General features: G+C 42.2%; 1 protein-coding gene across 1 annotated transcript in view; it reads left to right on the forward strand.

The window, feature by feature from the left end:
* ARHGAP10 (Rho GTPase activating protein 10) overlaps nucleotides 1–17,049 on the forward strand; it is a 164,500-nt gene that overhangs the window by 99,867 nt on the left and 47,584 nt on the right. Inside the window, exons 15-18 of the mRNA XM_084856240.1 lie at nucleotides 330–417; nucleotides 1,258–1,316; nucleotides 4,285–4,390; nucleotides 4,972–5,131. Of these exons, the coding sequence (XP_084712366.1) occupies nucleotides 330–417; nucleotides 1,258–1,316; nucleotides 4,285–4,390; nucleotides 4,972–5,131 (413 nt within the window). The remainder of the gene's footprint in view (nucleotides 1–329; nucleotides 418–1,257; nucleotides 1,317–4,284; nucleotides 4,391–4,971; nucleotides 5,132–17,049) is intronic.

Below are 17,049 nucleotides of genomic sequence, written 5' to 3' on the forward strand. Positions count from 1 at the left end.
TAAACAACTAACATGTATATGCAGTTGTGTGTATTTCTCCACACTGGTTGTTTGCTGGACTCACACCAGTGCTGAACCAAGTCCATATGATCTGCATTATGCTGTGGGCTTGGTTGGTTGCAGGATGCATACTGATGCACAGATGACACTTACAATCTGTATTGGGACTATTGGCCTGATGGAAAGGGCAATATGGAATTGATTCCTGTATGGTGTCAGTGAGATCAAAATCCTATGTTGCCCTTTATAAAGCTTTTGTTTTACAGAGTGGGTTAATAATGACAGTGTTAATCCTCTTTTTTCTCTTTCCCTGCCCCTTTATTTTCTAGATGCAAAAACATGTAATGAAGTTGATCTAGAGAATTCCATTGAATGGGAAGTGAAGACAATAACGAGTGCAATGAAACAATACCTGAGGTAAATTTAAGCATATTGATTGCTTTAATTTAACTGCAGCTATGAAGGACTGATGATTTAAATATTCTCTTGTTGAGTTGAAAAATTAACTTTAAAAAAAAAAAGAATTAGAATTAATGCTGCCAGTCCGCAAGTGGGGCCCACCGCCACATCTGTTCCATGAGCCAGCCCCATAAATTCTGTTGCGCAAGTAGTGCCCACCACTTGTGCAACAAAGATTTCGCGTTTCCAGGGGCAAGCCCTGAAACAAACAGAAACACTTGTTTCTGGAACAGGGCAGGTTGGTGGAACTCTTCTTATGGGAGCAATGCTGACCTGCCCCATTCCAGAAACAAGTGTTTATACTGTGGAAGTGCTAAATCTCTGTTGCTCAAGTGGTGGGTGCCGCTTGCGCAGTGGAATCAGTCGGGGTGGCCACTCATGGGTGGTCACAATTGGATACTGGCCAATATCTTTGATATTTTGTGGAAATAATAAACTCTTAACAATCTGAATGTATGGACTAACTTCCAAAACACATAAGGATTCTAGTGCCACTGTAATGGGACAGCTCATTTCGTTGCCCTGGTAATAGGACCGAAAGCTTTTCCCCACTTCTGTACAGTATAGGGATGGTGCCAAATGCACCATCAGATGCCAAGGGGATATCTGATGTTAGGGATTCCTTACATTTTTATATGAAGCGGGCACAGTTCAGTGAAACAGTGCAGTGAATATAATGTAGTAGGGTAAATATATGGGTTTGCTCTTGGCATGTTTGTACTTGGAATGAATACTAATACAAATTAGCAAGTGTTATTTTATTGTTACTTAATAATTCCACTTCTTTTGTCTTAACAGAAGCCTTCCAGAGCCCTTAATGACGTATGATTTACATGGAGAGTTCATCGTTCCTGCCAGTAAATATTTGACTCACAATCAAATCTTAAAATAGTAACAGTGGGGATCAGGGACACAGTAGCTTCAAATAAACTATGCCTTTCAAGAAATTAAGTAAATGACTAGTACTCAGAACCCTTTAAATTGAAGTCCTTTGAAAATAGCATATTTTTTTCTTCCCCCTTCCCTCTCCCCTAAGATATAGGCATTCATGTAAATATATAAAATGTTCAAAAGTGGAGAAATGTTCTGCATATTAATGCTCCCATTTTGTGAGATGTTGACAGTAATCTTTGATTAAATTACTGTTTATACTAGCTATGACATGTCTGGCTTACTGAAATCAAGTATTTGCCTTACTGTAGAAGTACCTTCGCATGCCTGTTTGTTAATTTTTTTCACATGAACCTTAATAACATAATATATAATGAGAATGGCAGAATTTTGCATCTTAAAATCTCCTGTTACCAGGTGTTTCTTTGTAGCGCGATCCTTGTGGAGTCCATATCCAAAGTAAGCATTTCATTATAAGTCCTCGAAATAATTAATTTGCAGGTAGAACTCAACACTTAGCTGGAAGAAAGACCTGGAGAAGGCAGCACAGAAGTAGCATGATCTTAAATAATTTTAAGGCGAAAATGTCACTTTGGGGAACAGGTTTTGGCAAAATATCGATCAGATATTTAGTAGACTTGTTCTGCCTCTGGCACTACTGGGAAAAAATGAGGCAAGTGAAATCACAGTATTCTGAAAACAAGTCCTTTAAAAGATTTGGAAAAGGAAGAAACAAGATTCCTACCTCCTAATAATTTATTTTTTTACAGTTCTTGCATATTTGGAGAAAGAGTGATGTATTGGCATCTCATAATAATTTCAGAAATTAATATGTTCTGGGGGTATTACCATATCTAGTGATTCAGACATAACATCACACACACATACTTTCATAAAGTGCAAAGTATTCAAAAATTCTAAGTTTAAAGTAACTTTAAATAAATAAATAAACTTTGTAGCAAAATATTTTTATAGATTTTCAAAAGAAGTTTTTGGAAAGGTTGTCCATAATTATATTAAGTATTTGCTAGAAGAAGCCTGCAAAGGTTGGGCTAGTTAGCTCAAATCAGAGTGTGTGAGTGTAGCACACACGTGCATGCAGACGCACATGTACATACATAAGAAATTCAGCACCCCCCACCCCCAGCTTCTTCACTCTCATTGCCACCTTGGTTATTAAGTCACACTGATGCAATGACAGTATAATCTGCAACTGGCAGAGTTACTATGTGAAAGTTACAACTGCTTCTGTCAGAAACTAGTCTCTAGACCTATCAACCAATGCCTTCTTGGCCCATGTCTTGCCCCCATATTAGCCCTTTCTTACTTCAGTTAACTATCTCCTTAGCCCATTTCCCCAAATATTTTCCTTTACCTCTCTTCCTCTTGGTTTCCTGTTTCTGTCATTGCCACTTGGCCTTTTTCCCTTTTTTCTTTTTTCGGCAGCCAACTTGCCTCTGGGTTCCCTGCCCATTGACTTCCCCTCCTCTTAGGTTCTCTTCAACATCCTCAGTCTGCCCCACAAAGTTACAGGTTCTCCTAGGGTTTATGAGAGATTTTAATCCATAGTAAGGACTTTTCCTTATTTCCCAAATGTTTTGACTGCAAGCATTTTGGCAAAACTGTTTCCTGAGTAGTTGAAACGTTTGTGAACGTTCTATGCCATCACATCAGCTCAGTCAATTTGTGTTGGAGGCTTCACTGCACAAACACAATACCATATAAGTTTTATTTATGAACAATAGTTTGAGTGTGTGTTCAGTTTATGAAATGAAATGACTGCAAAAATGCAAAGAGGAGGCCGGAGGAAGCTCCAGGAAATTACACAGAACCTTGAAGTCTGTCCTAAATTATCAATCTAGTATTCTTACAACTTTAAAGTTTAAAGAGAATGACATAAGTTATAATGGCCATATAAGGTTTGTGTTATACAGCAAACTGTTCTTCTGGAGAATCTATGTTGTATTGCATATGGCAGAGAAGCCTCGGATACTCTTTGATTGAACTGGTGTGGTGGCATGAAATGTCCAGCTGCTCTGACAACTAAATAGTTTTGCAATTCTACTTTTGTGAGGGAAGGGAGAGTTGTCAGTTTGGTTGCAATTAAAATATCATACAAAGTTGGGCTGAAGACTGGGAAGAAGTTCTGGGACCTGGGAAAGTTAAGGGCCATTGAGTTCTCTGGCAACAAAGTGTGCAGAGTAGGCAATGCACTGAGAAAACATTTAAGGTTAGAACATGCTTGGAGGGAAGAAGAGAAAGAGGAATGCAAGGACAGCTGATCAAGAGACAGGGTGGCAAAAGGCAATGGGGAGGGGACTAGGCAGTGGGGAGAAAGCACATGAATAAGAGGTTACCACTTACAATTTTGCAAAGGCTAAAGGGGGAAAGTGGACTTCTCTTTTGTCACAACTATACTGTTTTATTTCTTTACTGTCACATCCCATACCCTTATGTCAGGGCTACAACTTTCTTATATGTTTTTTCTCCATTTGAGGTACCCAAGACTAAAACATTGCTGAAAAGAGCAATATCTATGCTATATCAGTGCAGTGCCCTTAAACAAACCTCTGAGTATTATAGCCAGGGTTGTTTTTAAGAGAGGACAACTGATGTCTGCTTGTATCCTAAAGCAGCTCATAAACTATGCCAAAAGAATCCTCCTACAGTAATGTAATTCCTTACCCTGCAATTTCTTTCTAGACAAAAGGAAGTAACGCACCGAAAGAATAACCATATCAATTTATTTTTAAGAACATGCGTTGTCAGAAAATAAGCATTTAAAAGATCATTAAGGTACTATCCCATTCCTTCCCCCAAACGAGAATCTAGGAATAAGAAGAGCTAACGGAAATATTCACGTATAAGTTTTACCAAGAGTATATGTTCTGCCAAGTGCATGACTAGGCATCACTGTGTCATTCTCTTATGTAGAAAGTGGCAGCCCAGAGTCTCGTGTTAATGCAATCCACTTCTTGGTCCATAAACTTCCAGAGAAGAACAAAGAAATGCTGGATATTTTGGTGAAACACTTAGCAAAGTAAGCATCTTGGATCCTAATTTATTTTTCATATTTTTTTCCTTTGTTTCTGCAGTACCTTAATTATTTCAGAGATGAATTCTGTTCTGTATAGGAACAGAACTTGCAAAAACAGATGTGAACCTTGCTTTGTTCTATGTGTGTCTTAGAGAAGCAGGCTGTAATATAATCCATTAATGAAGTTGTATAAATGTATGCTTAACAGCATTGCTGTTTTTGCAAGTTTGATTGAAGGTGAAAAGAGTGGGGGGCAGGGGATTGGTGTGTGTGGTTTTTTGGGTTGGTTTTGTGTGTTTTTTTTGCAAACTTGAAGATAGTTGGAGATTTGTTAGTAAATTTAAATTGCCTTCACACCTCCCTCTTAAAATCTAAATGTGTTGGTATATATTCAGATTCAGTTAGTTACATTGTAAGGTGAAAATATCAGATTTTGTTTATTTCAAAGATTGAAAAGAAAAGTGGAAAAAAAGTCATTACACGAGTTTAGCTTCTCTGGCTTAGAGAAATGCAACTTTTTTTCTTGAAAGGCTTACTCTACCTAATTTTGGTTGTTGTCTTTCTTCCTTTCTGTTCTTTAAAAGTGTTTCAAATCATGCCAAGAAGAATCTCATGACTATAGCAAATTTAGGAGTAGTGTTTGGACCAACATTAATGAGGCCACAGGAAGAAACTGTTGCTGCCCTGATGGACCTGAAGTTTCAGAATATTGTGGTGGAGATCCTAATCGAAAATCATGATAAGGTAAATAAGGGGAAGTTGGGAGGGCTTTGCTTTTATTCCACAGTTTGCACAGGATTTGATGTAAGGTGACCATTTACACTTACACTTTTAAAAGCAATATTATTCCCTCTATTTCCAGTGTTCACGCTGTGAGTGCCATTGCTTATGTAGACAAAAGAATGCCATCCACGCACAAGACAGGATCCCAAGGCTTGCAAAAGTAGAAAAATAACCTGGGGGGTGGGGGAATGACCAAAACAGCCCAATGAGGACTTGGCATGGTCATTGGGCATGGGTTGCTGACTGTTAAAGGAAAAATGGAAAACCGGACAAGGCGAGGTTGAATTCAGTGGGAATATCCTACAAAATAGCATGGCTGACTGGAACACAAAATGGGCACTTCACACAGCGATACTTGAACTGATTTCATTCCAGATTCATTGTGCCTTTTTCACTGTGAATTAAACTGCATGTAAAGGAGTTATATCAGCTCTACAAGTGTGAACATTTTGTAAAAGTAGAAACTCTGGCAGGCTACATTTCTCAAACATAGTCATGCACCATTAATTGCCTATCCACTTAATGGCTAGAAACTTTCTTGTTTCTGCAACCTATCCTTTTCTCTAAGCCTTTGGGTTTTATTTTCTCCCTACCATCCCTAATCTCCCATTTTACTCATTTTTGACTTCTTAAATCTGTTTCACTGATGTCTCTTACTTGCTCTCAGTACTTACTGCTTCACCTTACCTACAGATATTAATGTTCTAGTTGTAATATGTACTATCTAGGTCACTCCTCTTCTGTACCCCCCCCCAGCATGAATTATTGTGTTCCATTAGAAGAAAAGTCCTTTTATCAGTGTTTGTTTTATCAGTGTTCTAAATGTGAGAAGTATTGTTTAGGACATGCACTGGATTCTTCTTTCAGAAATATTTTCCATTATCACATTGTCTAGAAACTACAGTGACACACCTAGTATCAAAAGTAAGGATTCTAATATGGAGACTTGTTGCCCATATTAAAATATGGCAGGGCATGGTCTGAGAGCCCACAGTGCAACCACTTTGCTGAAGCTAAGCCGGCCTGGTTCTGGTCAGTGCCTGGATGAGAAACTATCTGGGACCCCTATGTAAGTGTTTTGAATTCCACCTTTCTAATGTGGAATATCACTTGCCTTTCATATGAAAGGCAGGATACAAATGAAATAAAAATAAATAAAACAATTGACTGAGGTAACCAGGTTAGTGAATGTTTTGGTCTGCAACACTCATTATCCCTTACCATTGACTGTTCTGGCTAGGGCTCATGGTAATTGTAGGCCAAAACATATGGAGGGCCACAAGTTGCCCACTCCTATGTTACATGCTTGAAGTAGATGTACAAGTTACTCATAATAAATGCTAGTTTCTGCAACTTTTGTAAAGGTATTCTTTGAAAATGTATTAGGATTGAGAGGATATGATTCTCTAGGTTCCTCAGATACAACATCAGACTAGAAATTATGGTTGTACTTCTTCTGTTAATTCATCTTACCTCTATTTGATTAAGTCCAGTTAAGACCACGTTGAAAAGAATTCAAAAGTGGTATGCACCTACCAGTAGTCTGAAGTAGAACAGTCAGTTCTACCAACTCAAGACTGTTCCACCTTTTTCCCACCTCATTTAGCTGAATGTATAGATCAGGCCTAGAAAAGGGGGTGTAGGTGGGAACGAAGGGAGAAGAAATCTGTCAGTACACAATATAAAACATTAAACATAGGTTCCATATTGTAGGTTTGGGATTTAAGGTAGTCCTGAAAGGGTTGAAGACTACTGCTTTAAAAGTACTATGAGCTAGAATAATCTCAAAACTGTGCTGTAAATGAAATATTTATTTATTTATTTATTTCATTTTTATATCGCCCAATAGCCAAAGCTCTCTGGGCAGTTCACAGAAGTGAATACTCAGAAGTGCAGTGATTAGTCCCTGTGAGATCTGTTGAGTCCCTGTGAGATCTGTTGAGTCGTTCCCCCTACCCCCATAAAATATCCACTGAAGCTTTACACGTTAATCCAGGCACAATTTCAAGTGAAAATAATAATGCCCATTTGTGATCACAAACTTTATGAATTTGGGCAACAGTGAGTCTTGTGCCATTCCTTCGCCTATAAACATTATCTGTAAGCGTTGCTTGCAAGCTTTGAGCAGTAGATATTAGTAAAGAAAGGGCTCACAAGCATCACCGTTGGTCCCTTCATATCCATATTGCTATACCACTTCACAATTAATATTAATGGCACCCGGCCAGTTTTTTTGCTGGTTTAACTTCTTGCATTGCTTTAGGAAATTACTGTTGGTTTCATGTTTAAAGTAGAAGTTTTAGTATTTTTCTCGTTGTTCCAAAAAATAAAGATTCAGAGAAAAGAGACTGAAAACATATGCACTGGCTTCTATAGCCTAGTCTTTATACTTCCTCAGGGTTCTGAGAAGTATAACTTACACTTTACTTTAATATCTTTAATTGCTTTTATATTTCTACCATTGCTTTTGTGCTTGCCAGAAAGCGTTGGCTTGTTCGGCTGACTCTTCTCTCCCACACGCACTCCTGCTGCTTTCCAGACTGGCAAAAAGCTTGCTTTTCAGTATGGTGGAGACTCAGCTATAGCCAAACTGGCAGACAGATGTCTATAGAAGTAGCACATCAACTCAGACTCAAAATGTTTCATGTTCAAATTTCCCAGAAGATGACAACAACACAGAGGTGACAATAGAAGCAAATGGATTTTTCACTGGTCCCACTTTAGCTATCATACAAAATGAAATCTATCTATCTCTTTTTATTGATTGATTAAATTTCTGTACTGCCCAATAGCTGAAGCTCTCTGGGCAGTTGACTTTCTAAGACAAGCCCCTTTTACCGTTGGGGGAACTATAAGAAACTAGCTAATAAATGTTGACGTTATTCATAATAGGAAAATTCTAATTATTGTTAATCAAAACGTTTCACATGCATTATGTCACAAATTTCAATAACAGCCATATAAGGTCAGCCAGTATTATTAGCTGAGGCTGAGGAATTTGAGTTGGTGACCCATAACAGCTCAGCTTTGATCTTAACCAAGGACATCTACCTCATAAATCATACTTTTAACCACAGTGCTGCACCAGTATTGAAGAGTGACAAGAAGTATTTACCATAAAGCTGACTGAGTGTGGATTGATTGCAGCTGACATCAGAGTGGTTTATTGTTCTGCTGTTTTCATCTTGTTAAGAAGATTGGTTGGATCCACAATTCTCATCCAGTGCGAGGAGACATCCATCATGGGTTAATGCCTCCCACTGGCCAGGACAGGCAAGGAACATGTGGCTATGCTTTTTGCCTGGGTCCTGTTTCAGAGTTAGCGGATTGCACTTACAGAATCAAACAAACTCTGCTTTCTAAACAAATGTTTAGATTTTATTTAAACAAAGGCTTTTATACAGAGCTCTCTCAGGCTGTGGCCTCTCTCTCCTCTGACCAGAAGCAGTGGGTGTTGCCCATAACTACTTCCTGGTTCCTCCCAGGAAGCACAACCAATTCAGGCTGAATCTAATAGTGCTTTCATACTGTTACAGCCTCTGTGGCTCTTCCCAGCCAGTTCTTTCATTGCCTCCACCCGGGGTCAAACTTGTTCTATTTTCTCTTTCAACAAACTCTCTCCTTAGGCCTCACTATTCTCTTAATCTCTTTCTATCTTTTTCCTTAGCAAACTTTAGAGATTTTTCTTCTGTCATATTTTTTAAAAAGAAAGAACAGAATGGGGGCCTTTTTTCTTCTCTTGACTCTTCTTTTCTTTTGCCACAAGATGGCTCCAACAAATAAGAAGAGCTCCAAATCTTAAAAGAGGAAATGAGCGGTCAGCAACTCACATCAGAGTTGTCCAGAACCAAACCAACGATTGTGAAACCTCACTCCCACTTGAAATGGAGGAGTGTTTGGTCGCTGCTTCTTCAGATCACTAGGAGTCTAGCTGGGGGCTTATTGTATCCAGGCATAGCTGACACCCATGCCCCACCTCTTCTGCTGCCACTGCAGTAACCGACCCTTGCATAAAACAGCAAATGGAGGTTATCACAGCAGATCCTCTCCAGAATGCAGGAATCTGCATCCTCTCCTTGGTTCCCACCTCGGCTGATCTGGACATCTTCCTAGAGGACTTTGCCAGGGCGTGTAATGATTTCTGGGAACCCTTAGGGTGGGAAGAGGTTGCAGTTCACCCATCCATTTGTTACCAAGAATCACTTTTGTTTTCCCAAATCTGTGCAGCAATCCGTGGGAAGGAAATAGTGATACAGCAGGCCCCTTTGGGTGCCCATTTCTCTTCCTTAAGGCAAATGGCTAAGCAACCCCCCCCCCCCCCCTTACCAATGTCAAGCCTTTTTTCAGACTATCCAACAGATGGTTAGGCTGGAACTGGCTCAGCTTCCTGAACATAGAAGGAAGCATAAAAAAACTTCTTCCTCTGTTTCTTCTTCCTGCTAAACTAAGAAAAAAAAAAGAGTAATTACTGCGAAACACCAAGAAGAGTGGATTGCCCACGGCTGCTCCTCATTCTTCTGTTGATTCAGGTTCTTATTCCCCAGACCCTCAGCTCACCACTAAAGGGAAGCATCATAAGACTAAAAAGGTTTCACATGACCATTTTTCATATTGAGATTCTCCCGTTTTGTTAGATGTAGCAGCACAGTTAGAAGGGGAATGGTGTGATTCTGGTCCAGTGAAAGACCCTTCCACTGCAAGGATATTTAATAATGATGATTTCCTACCTATTTTCTCCAAAGCTATGGCATCTTTAAATATTCATTCCTCCACTCAAGAACCAACCAGTCCTCCTTCTAGGAGTGATTCCTTGTTTCCAGAGCTAAAGCCAGCTAATTGTGAGATCCCTTTTCCTTTATCTTTTGAAAAAGTGGTTAAAGCTAAATCAAATGCTTCCCCCAGCCCCAGAAGAAAGGCCTTCAACCTGGCACAAAGGTATTCTTTACCAGAGAGAACTGTGGACGAACTTAAGGTCCCCTTGGTTGATTCTTCTGTGGCAACGTTACTCTCGGGAGCCATCAATCCTAAGGATGGGGGTTCCCCCCTTAAAGAATCTAGTGAAAAATGCATTGAAGCAGCATTAAGGCTCATGAGACCATTGCCTTGATACTTAGGGCTTCCTCCACAGCATCCTTTTCCCCTAGGGCTACCCTCCTTTGTACAGAGGATATTATTGAGAATAATGAGTTGGATAGTTTCACTCTACTTAGGAGTCTATCAAAACTATGTAAGACTTACACTTTTATCTCGGATGCCACACGGGATTCCATGATTTATGCGGCATGTTCCATTGCTGCAACCATAGTGACAAGACGTTTACTCTGGTTGAAACACTGGAACATGGATGCATATTCCAAAGGAAACCTAGCCACTGCTCCCTTTGTAGGGCCCTGCCTCTTTGAAGAAGAGGCCTGTAAGAATGGTTTAGTGGACTAATGGTTTAGTCTGTCCACAAGCAACAGCTAATGATTTGTGGTTGTTTATCTCTATGTGATTCTTTATCTCTATGAGATAGGGGCCATAGTACCTGGCTGAGCAGTTTTAGTGAGTTTACCCCATTCTCCTTCTGGTGCCCAGATGGAGGGGGGGGGGTGAGTTTTATTGGCATCCCATTCGGGATTTGAAGTACGTCAGCAAGCAAATACAGGATGGAGCCCCTCCAGACCATCAAAGAGACTCTACACCAGGAAGATTTATATCCTTAGTAGACCTTACAGAGGCATACCTCCATGTCCCCACAGTTGTACAACACAGGAGATTCCTTCGCTTTGCTTACATGGGGTACTAGTACCAATACAGGGCAATGCCCTCTAGCCAGGCCTCAGTACCAAGAGTCTTCTCCATGCGCATGCTGGTGGTGGTAATTCACCTCCGACTCAGGGCTGTTCACATCTACCCTTACCAGAGGTCCTCATCACTGACAAAGGCCCGTTCAGATCTGTCCTGTCTCCAGGACCACGGATTCTTAATAAATTTCAAGAAGAATCACCTTGGGCCCTCCCAATCTGTAATTCACTTGGGAGTGGTTCTAGACACCTCCAAAGTCGTAATTAGCTCCAGACAGAATGTCCAAACTCAGTCAGGTAGGAAAGCCCCTCCTTCAAACACAGTTGGCAATCCTTATGTTTCTAGCATAAGCCTTGGGTCTCATGATTGCTGCCTAGGGATCCTGCCATGGGCCAACTTACACCCCAGATCTCAGTAATCGCAGTAATTACTCTTTTTTTTTTCTTAGTTTAGCAGGAAGAAGAAACAGAGGAAGAAGTTTTTTTATGTTTCCTTCTATGTTCAGGAAGCTGAGCCAGTTCCAGCCTAACCATCTGTAAGTCAGTGACTCCTCCCATTTCAAACCAAATTCATTCACAAGTGCCACATCAGGATTACCATACCTCATTCAGTCAGAATATCCCTGCTGTGGTGGAAAGTGCCATGAAACATATTAAAGTCCATACCCATTCAAGAGCCACATTGTGTAATTGTGATGACAGATGACAGCCTGGAGTTGGGGGCTCATCCCATCAAGGGTCTTTGGCCTCCCAAAGTCCAGCACCACAGTATAAACTGCTTGGAGCGCCAAGGAGTTCACCACTCCAAATACTTTGCTCAACACATAGGGTCTATCCACTTTTAGTGAGAACAAACAGCGTGACTGTCTTAGCCCACATTAATAGTCAGGGAGTGACAAAATCAAAACCCCTACACAAAGTGACCTCCTCCTTCCTCCTCTGGGCAGAACACAACATCCTGTTCATTACTGCACAAAACATTCCGGGGGCCATCAGTACAGAGGCTGACTTTCTAAGCTGACAGTGCTTCAATTCCAGGGGATTGACTCTGAAGCAGCTTTGCCATCTTTTTGGCCCACTGCAGGTAGACCTTTTCGCCTCCCCTCTCAACAACCAGCTACTACTCTTCTTCTCCAGACACGTGGTTCCAAGCAGATGCATTCCCCTCTCTTTAGCCAAGGGGCAGGCTCCATGCATTCCCTCCTCTTCCACTTCTGGCCAGGGTTCTCAGAAAAATCAAGGAGGAACAGGCAACATTAGTGCTCACAGCTTCATTATGGCCCAGAGGCCAGCATTCTCTCATGTCCTTCAGCTGGTGCCAGCAGATCTGTCGTTCCTGCCCTCGAGGTCCATCCTTCTCACACAAGGACCAGTATGGCATCTGGACCAAGACTGGCTACATCTAGCCACTTGGCTACTGAGCATGGCCCTTTTTACTAATCTGCTCTGCTGAGGTAACTAACATCCTGTTGTCTTCTAGGAGACCATGAACCAACCAAATATATGAAACAGCATGGAAAGCATTTTTGCATTGATGTAGAAGGAACATCTGGACTGTAAGACAGCAGGAATCAAGGAATTGCTGCTGTTCCTCCAAACTGGAGTAGACATAGGCCTCAGAGCAAATATGCTTCACAGACATGCTGCAGCTGTCTCTTCTGTTCTCTCTAAGCCAGGCCACAATTCACTTGGTTCTCACTCACACTTTCTGTGATTACTCAGAGGGGCAACACTGCTATGTTCTCCAGTTATACATTGCTTCCCAACTTGGAGTCTGCATGAGGTACTGTCAGCTCTTGCCAGTTCCCTCTTTGAATTGTTCAAAGAGGGGAAAAAAAGGGAAATCAGTCAGATGGGCCTCAGGGCTCATCTAACATCCTCTCTGTGCTGGGGGCTGGGTGGGCTTAGGATCACTTGGATCCTCAGCCACTGCTTCTCCACCCACTGGCATGCCCCCAACGTGCCCATTCCCCCCTCCCCCAAGGTGAGAGTTCTGACCTCGTACAGGGAGCCACCATGGAAACACCTGTGGTGACTGGGAGAAGCTAGGAGGGGGTTCCAACTTCAGAAAACTCTTGTTTACAGCCTCGGAGAGCTTGTTTTTTTAAACAAACAATCCTAGGGCCCCTGGGACACTGCTAGGGATCATAGGATTGTTCTTTAAGTCTGCAATTCTATGCACGCCTACCTAGAAGAAAGCCTTATTGAGCACAGTGGACTTACTTCTGAGTAAATATGCATAGGATTGCACTATAAATAACCAACACTTCGTTACCTTTCATGGCACCCAAAATCAGCTTCCTGAGGCAGCTATCTCAGTCTGCCTAATAGTAAGGCTGGCCCTGTGTGGTAAGGAAGATGGGACTTTTTTTAAATGGATCACACCTAGCCCATCTCACCAGTCAGTAACCCTTTACTTCTGTGTGGGCAACCCAGCTGGCAGTAGGTTGGCCTTAGCAGGTCCCTCTGTATCATAGAGCCAGATCTCCATAATATATGGCAGCTCAGTTCCCTCATCCCTGGTTGTATCATTCATTCATTCATTCATCACCCATCTGGCTGGTCACCCAGCCACTCTGGGCGATGTACAAAATGTATAATAAAACCGTTTAAAACAATAAAATTCTACAGTAAAAACACCATATTTCTAAAAATACCCTAACCCACCCCAAATGCCTGCCTGAACAACCACGTTTTTAATGCGTGGCGGAAGCTCATTAAAGAGGGGGCATGGCGGAGCTCCCTAGGGAGGGAGTTCCACAGAGCGGGGGCCACCACAGAGAAGGCTCTCTCCTTTGTCTCCACCAGTCTATCTGTCCTGGCTGATGGGACAGAGAGAAGGCCATCCAAGGCTGATCTTGTTAAGCGTCCTTTCTGGTGTTTCTGGAGGCGCTCCTTAAGATAGGCTGGGCCGAAACCATATAGGGTTTTAAAGGTCAAAACCAACACCTTGAATTTGGCCCAGAAAACAACTGGTAACCAGTGCAGCTCCTTCAGCACTGGAGTGATGTGATCTTGCCGGCAGCTGCCTTTAATCAGGCGAGCCGCCATGTTCTCTACCAGCTGCAGCTTCCGAACCATCTTCAAGGGTAACCCCACGTAGAGCGCATTACAGTAGTCTTAAACAAGAGGAGACCAGGGCATGTACTACTGATGGGAGCAGATGGTCAGGAAGGTAGGGGCGCAGTCGCCGTATCAGATGGAGTTGGTACAGCATTTTCTGGCTCACAGCTGACACCTGAGACTCTGTGGACAGCTGGGAGTCTAAGATGACCCACAAGCTGCGGACCTGGTCTTTCAAGGGTAGCCATACTCCATTCAACACCAGGTCAACATCCCCCAACCTCCTCTTGTCTCCCACCAAAAATACCTCGGTCTTGTCAGGGTTCAGCTTATTCCTCCCCATCCAGCCACTCACCGTCTCCAGACATTTGGACAGGGATTCTATGGCCAGCCTTGGTGAAGATTTGAACGAGAGGTAGACCTGCGTGTCATCCGCATATTGATGACACCGCACCCCAAACCTCCTGATGATAGCCCCCAGCGGAAACCTCCTCTCCCAGTGCTACCCTCTGGTACCTGCTGGAGAGGAAGGACCGGAACCACCTCAATACAGTGTCTCCAATGCCCAACCCCTCCAGGCTGTCCAGAAGGATACCGTGGTCAGCAGTATCAAAAGCTGCTGAGAGGTCGAGGAGAACAAGGAAGGAGTGTTCGCCCCTATCCAGAGCCCTCCTTATATCATCCACCAAGGCGACCAAGGCTGTTTCTGTCCCATGTCCAGGCCTGAAGCCTGACTGAAATGGATCTAGATAATCAGCTTCTTCCAAGTGTGCCTTCAACTGCATCGCCACCACCCGCTCAATCGCCTCGCCCAAAAATGGCAGATTTGAGACTGGGTGAAAGTTGTTCAGAACTTGGGGATCCCAGGAGGGCTTCTTTAAGAGTGGTCTTATCACTGCCTCCTTGAGGGCTGATGGCATCACTCCCTCCTCAAGGGAGGCATTCCCCACTGCCCTGATCCCCTCACCCAATCTCTCTCTGCAGCCCATAATGAGCCAAGAAGGGCAAGGATCAAGTAAGCAGGTGGTCGGCCTTACAGATGAAAGCACCTTGTCCACTTCATCAGAAGAAAGAAGCTGGAACCAATCCCACAAAACCGGTTTGCCACAGACCGCCTCTTGCTCACTAACTGTATCCACAGCGCATGGAATAACACTCCTAATCTGATCAATTTTATCTGCAAAGTGCCTTACCAGGGCCTCCTGTGAGGCCTTAGAATGCTCCAGCAGTTCTGGAGCCACTGGACCGACCAGGCTCCAGACCACTTGGAACAGCCTCCTGGGACATGAGTTATATATGCTTAATTTTGAACTAAGCTGGCATTAATAATGAGCAGAAAGGTCCACAAGAGACTGACTAAGCAAAGTGCTAGGTGGGAAGATGTCCCCCAATACATCTTGAAACTCTCCATTGCCATATCTCTCCCTTACCCATACATTCCCCCAACATTGTGAAGCCTATTAACTTCTGGCAAGCATAAAAAAACAATTTCAAAAAATGCATTCCTCAGCAATAATAATTTTTAAAACCTTTTGGGGACAAAAGTGCAGATCCTAACTAGAGGTTAGTACATGTCTAAGATTTCAGTCAACTATATTAATAAAATGGCTATATAGCCAGCAAATTGACTGACCCATTCTCTCTGGGCCAAACCATTTCCTTATTGGGTACATCCCCTGTCACTGGGTGTGCCCATGTGTAACACAATGGCAGAACACAAAATCAAGCCTAGCCCTTAGTCATAATGCATCCAGAGTTTCCTGCCCATGATCCATTCCTAAGGGACAGCCTCTTTGGGGAGAACCTATTTCTGGTGGCTGCTTGAAGCTAAAGCCCCCTTCCCGTCAAGGAGTTTGCCCAAAGACCAGGATTGAGCAGTCTATAACACTTCTATGTAGGGAAACGGTCCCACCACCTCAAATGCAGTCACTGCCTCTGAGGTCAGGGGTAACAGCATGCAGGATTTTTGCTTCTGTAGCAGTTAACACACTGAAGGAGTTTCGGGTGTGGGTAGGCCATTTTGTTACTAACCAGTTAGCTGCAACAGACTGGAAAACAGGTGCCAACTCCTGTTTTGTGTCCCTGAATCCAGGGAGAGGAGCAGCAATGTAGATCTTGTGATATATTACCAAATCCTCACCATGTTTTTGATGCACATGGGTGGGCCTTAGATGTTTCCACAAATGTATGTGTGTATATAGATACCCACACATACACACACTATTATTTATATTGCATTTATTGTGAAATGACCAGTAAAAACGGTTGTTCCTGTGGGGAGGTAGAAAAGGGCCACAAACAATGGATATTTGAAATTTCTTTGGGTGTTTGCAGATAGTTGCGGACAGGGCTGAGATAGGTCTTCAGGCCTTTTGTTGTGCAGCCCTAGCTGCCCTATAGTACCCCTAGCATGTCCCTGGCAGGTCTTTTAAAAACATTTTATTTTAGCCTCCATATTTATATTTTATAACCACTGCTTTTTGTCCTATCCTCAGAGAATAAAGGAAACAATTGTTCTCAGTTTTCTTTTTTAATTTTTTGTTTTATGGTGAGTGGTGTGAAATTCCACTTCAATTGTAAAAGGATTGTATACTTACCTTAGTGTATGAGTGCAGATGCCACTGGCATCATATGGAGTAGAAGGCAGATGATATTGTCAGGTGTACACTTGGAGACGCAAGAATAAATACACTATGCAAATATGAAAACTTTTGGGAAAAACTTGTAGTTTCAAAACAAGCTGCCAAAATGTTGCAGTACAAATTGTAAATTCTAACATCCACACACACAGCGTGCTTTCTCAATATCCATATACTGTAGATCATTTTGGAATATATCTGCTCGATTCAAATGTAAAATTTCCAAATGGAATAGACAGCTGTTCCTTGCTGTTTGGAACAGAGCATGCCATAGACTCTTATGTAGACAAACAGAAGTAAATATAAGAAATTAAACGCATTATTACTACACTCTTTAGCAGTAGCTGCCAAAACCCACTAAAGTACAATTTTTGCATATGTTTAGTCTATG

This window comes from Heloderma suspectum, chromosome 5, assembly GCF_057233095.1.
Source record: "Heloderma suspectum isolate Gila_16-S chromosome 5, 16-S_ref, whole genome shotgun sequence".
NCBI lineage: Eukaryota > Metazoa > Chordata > Lepidosauria > Squamata > Helodermatidae > Heloderma > Heloderma suspectum.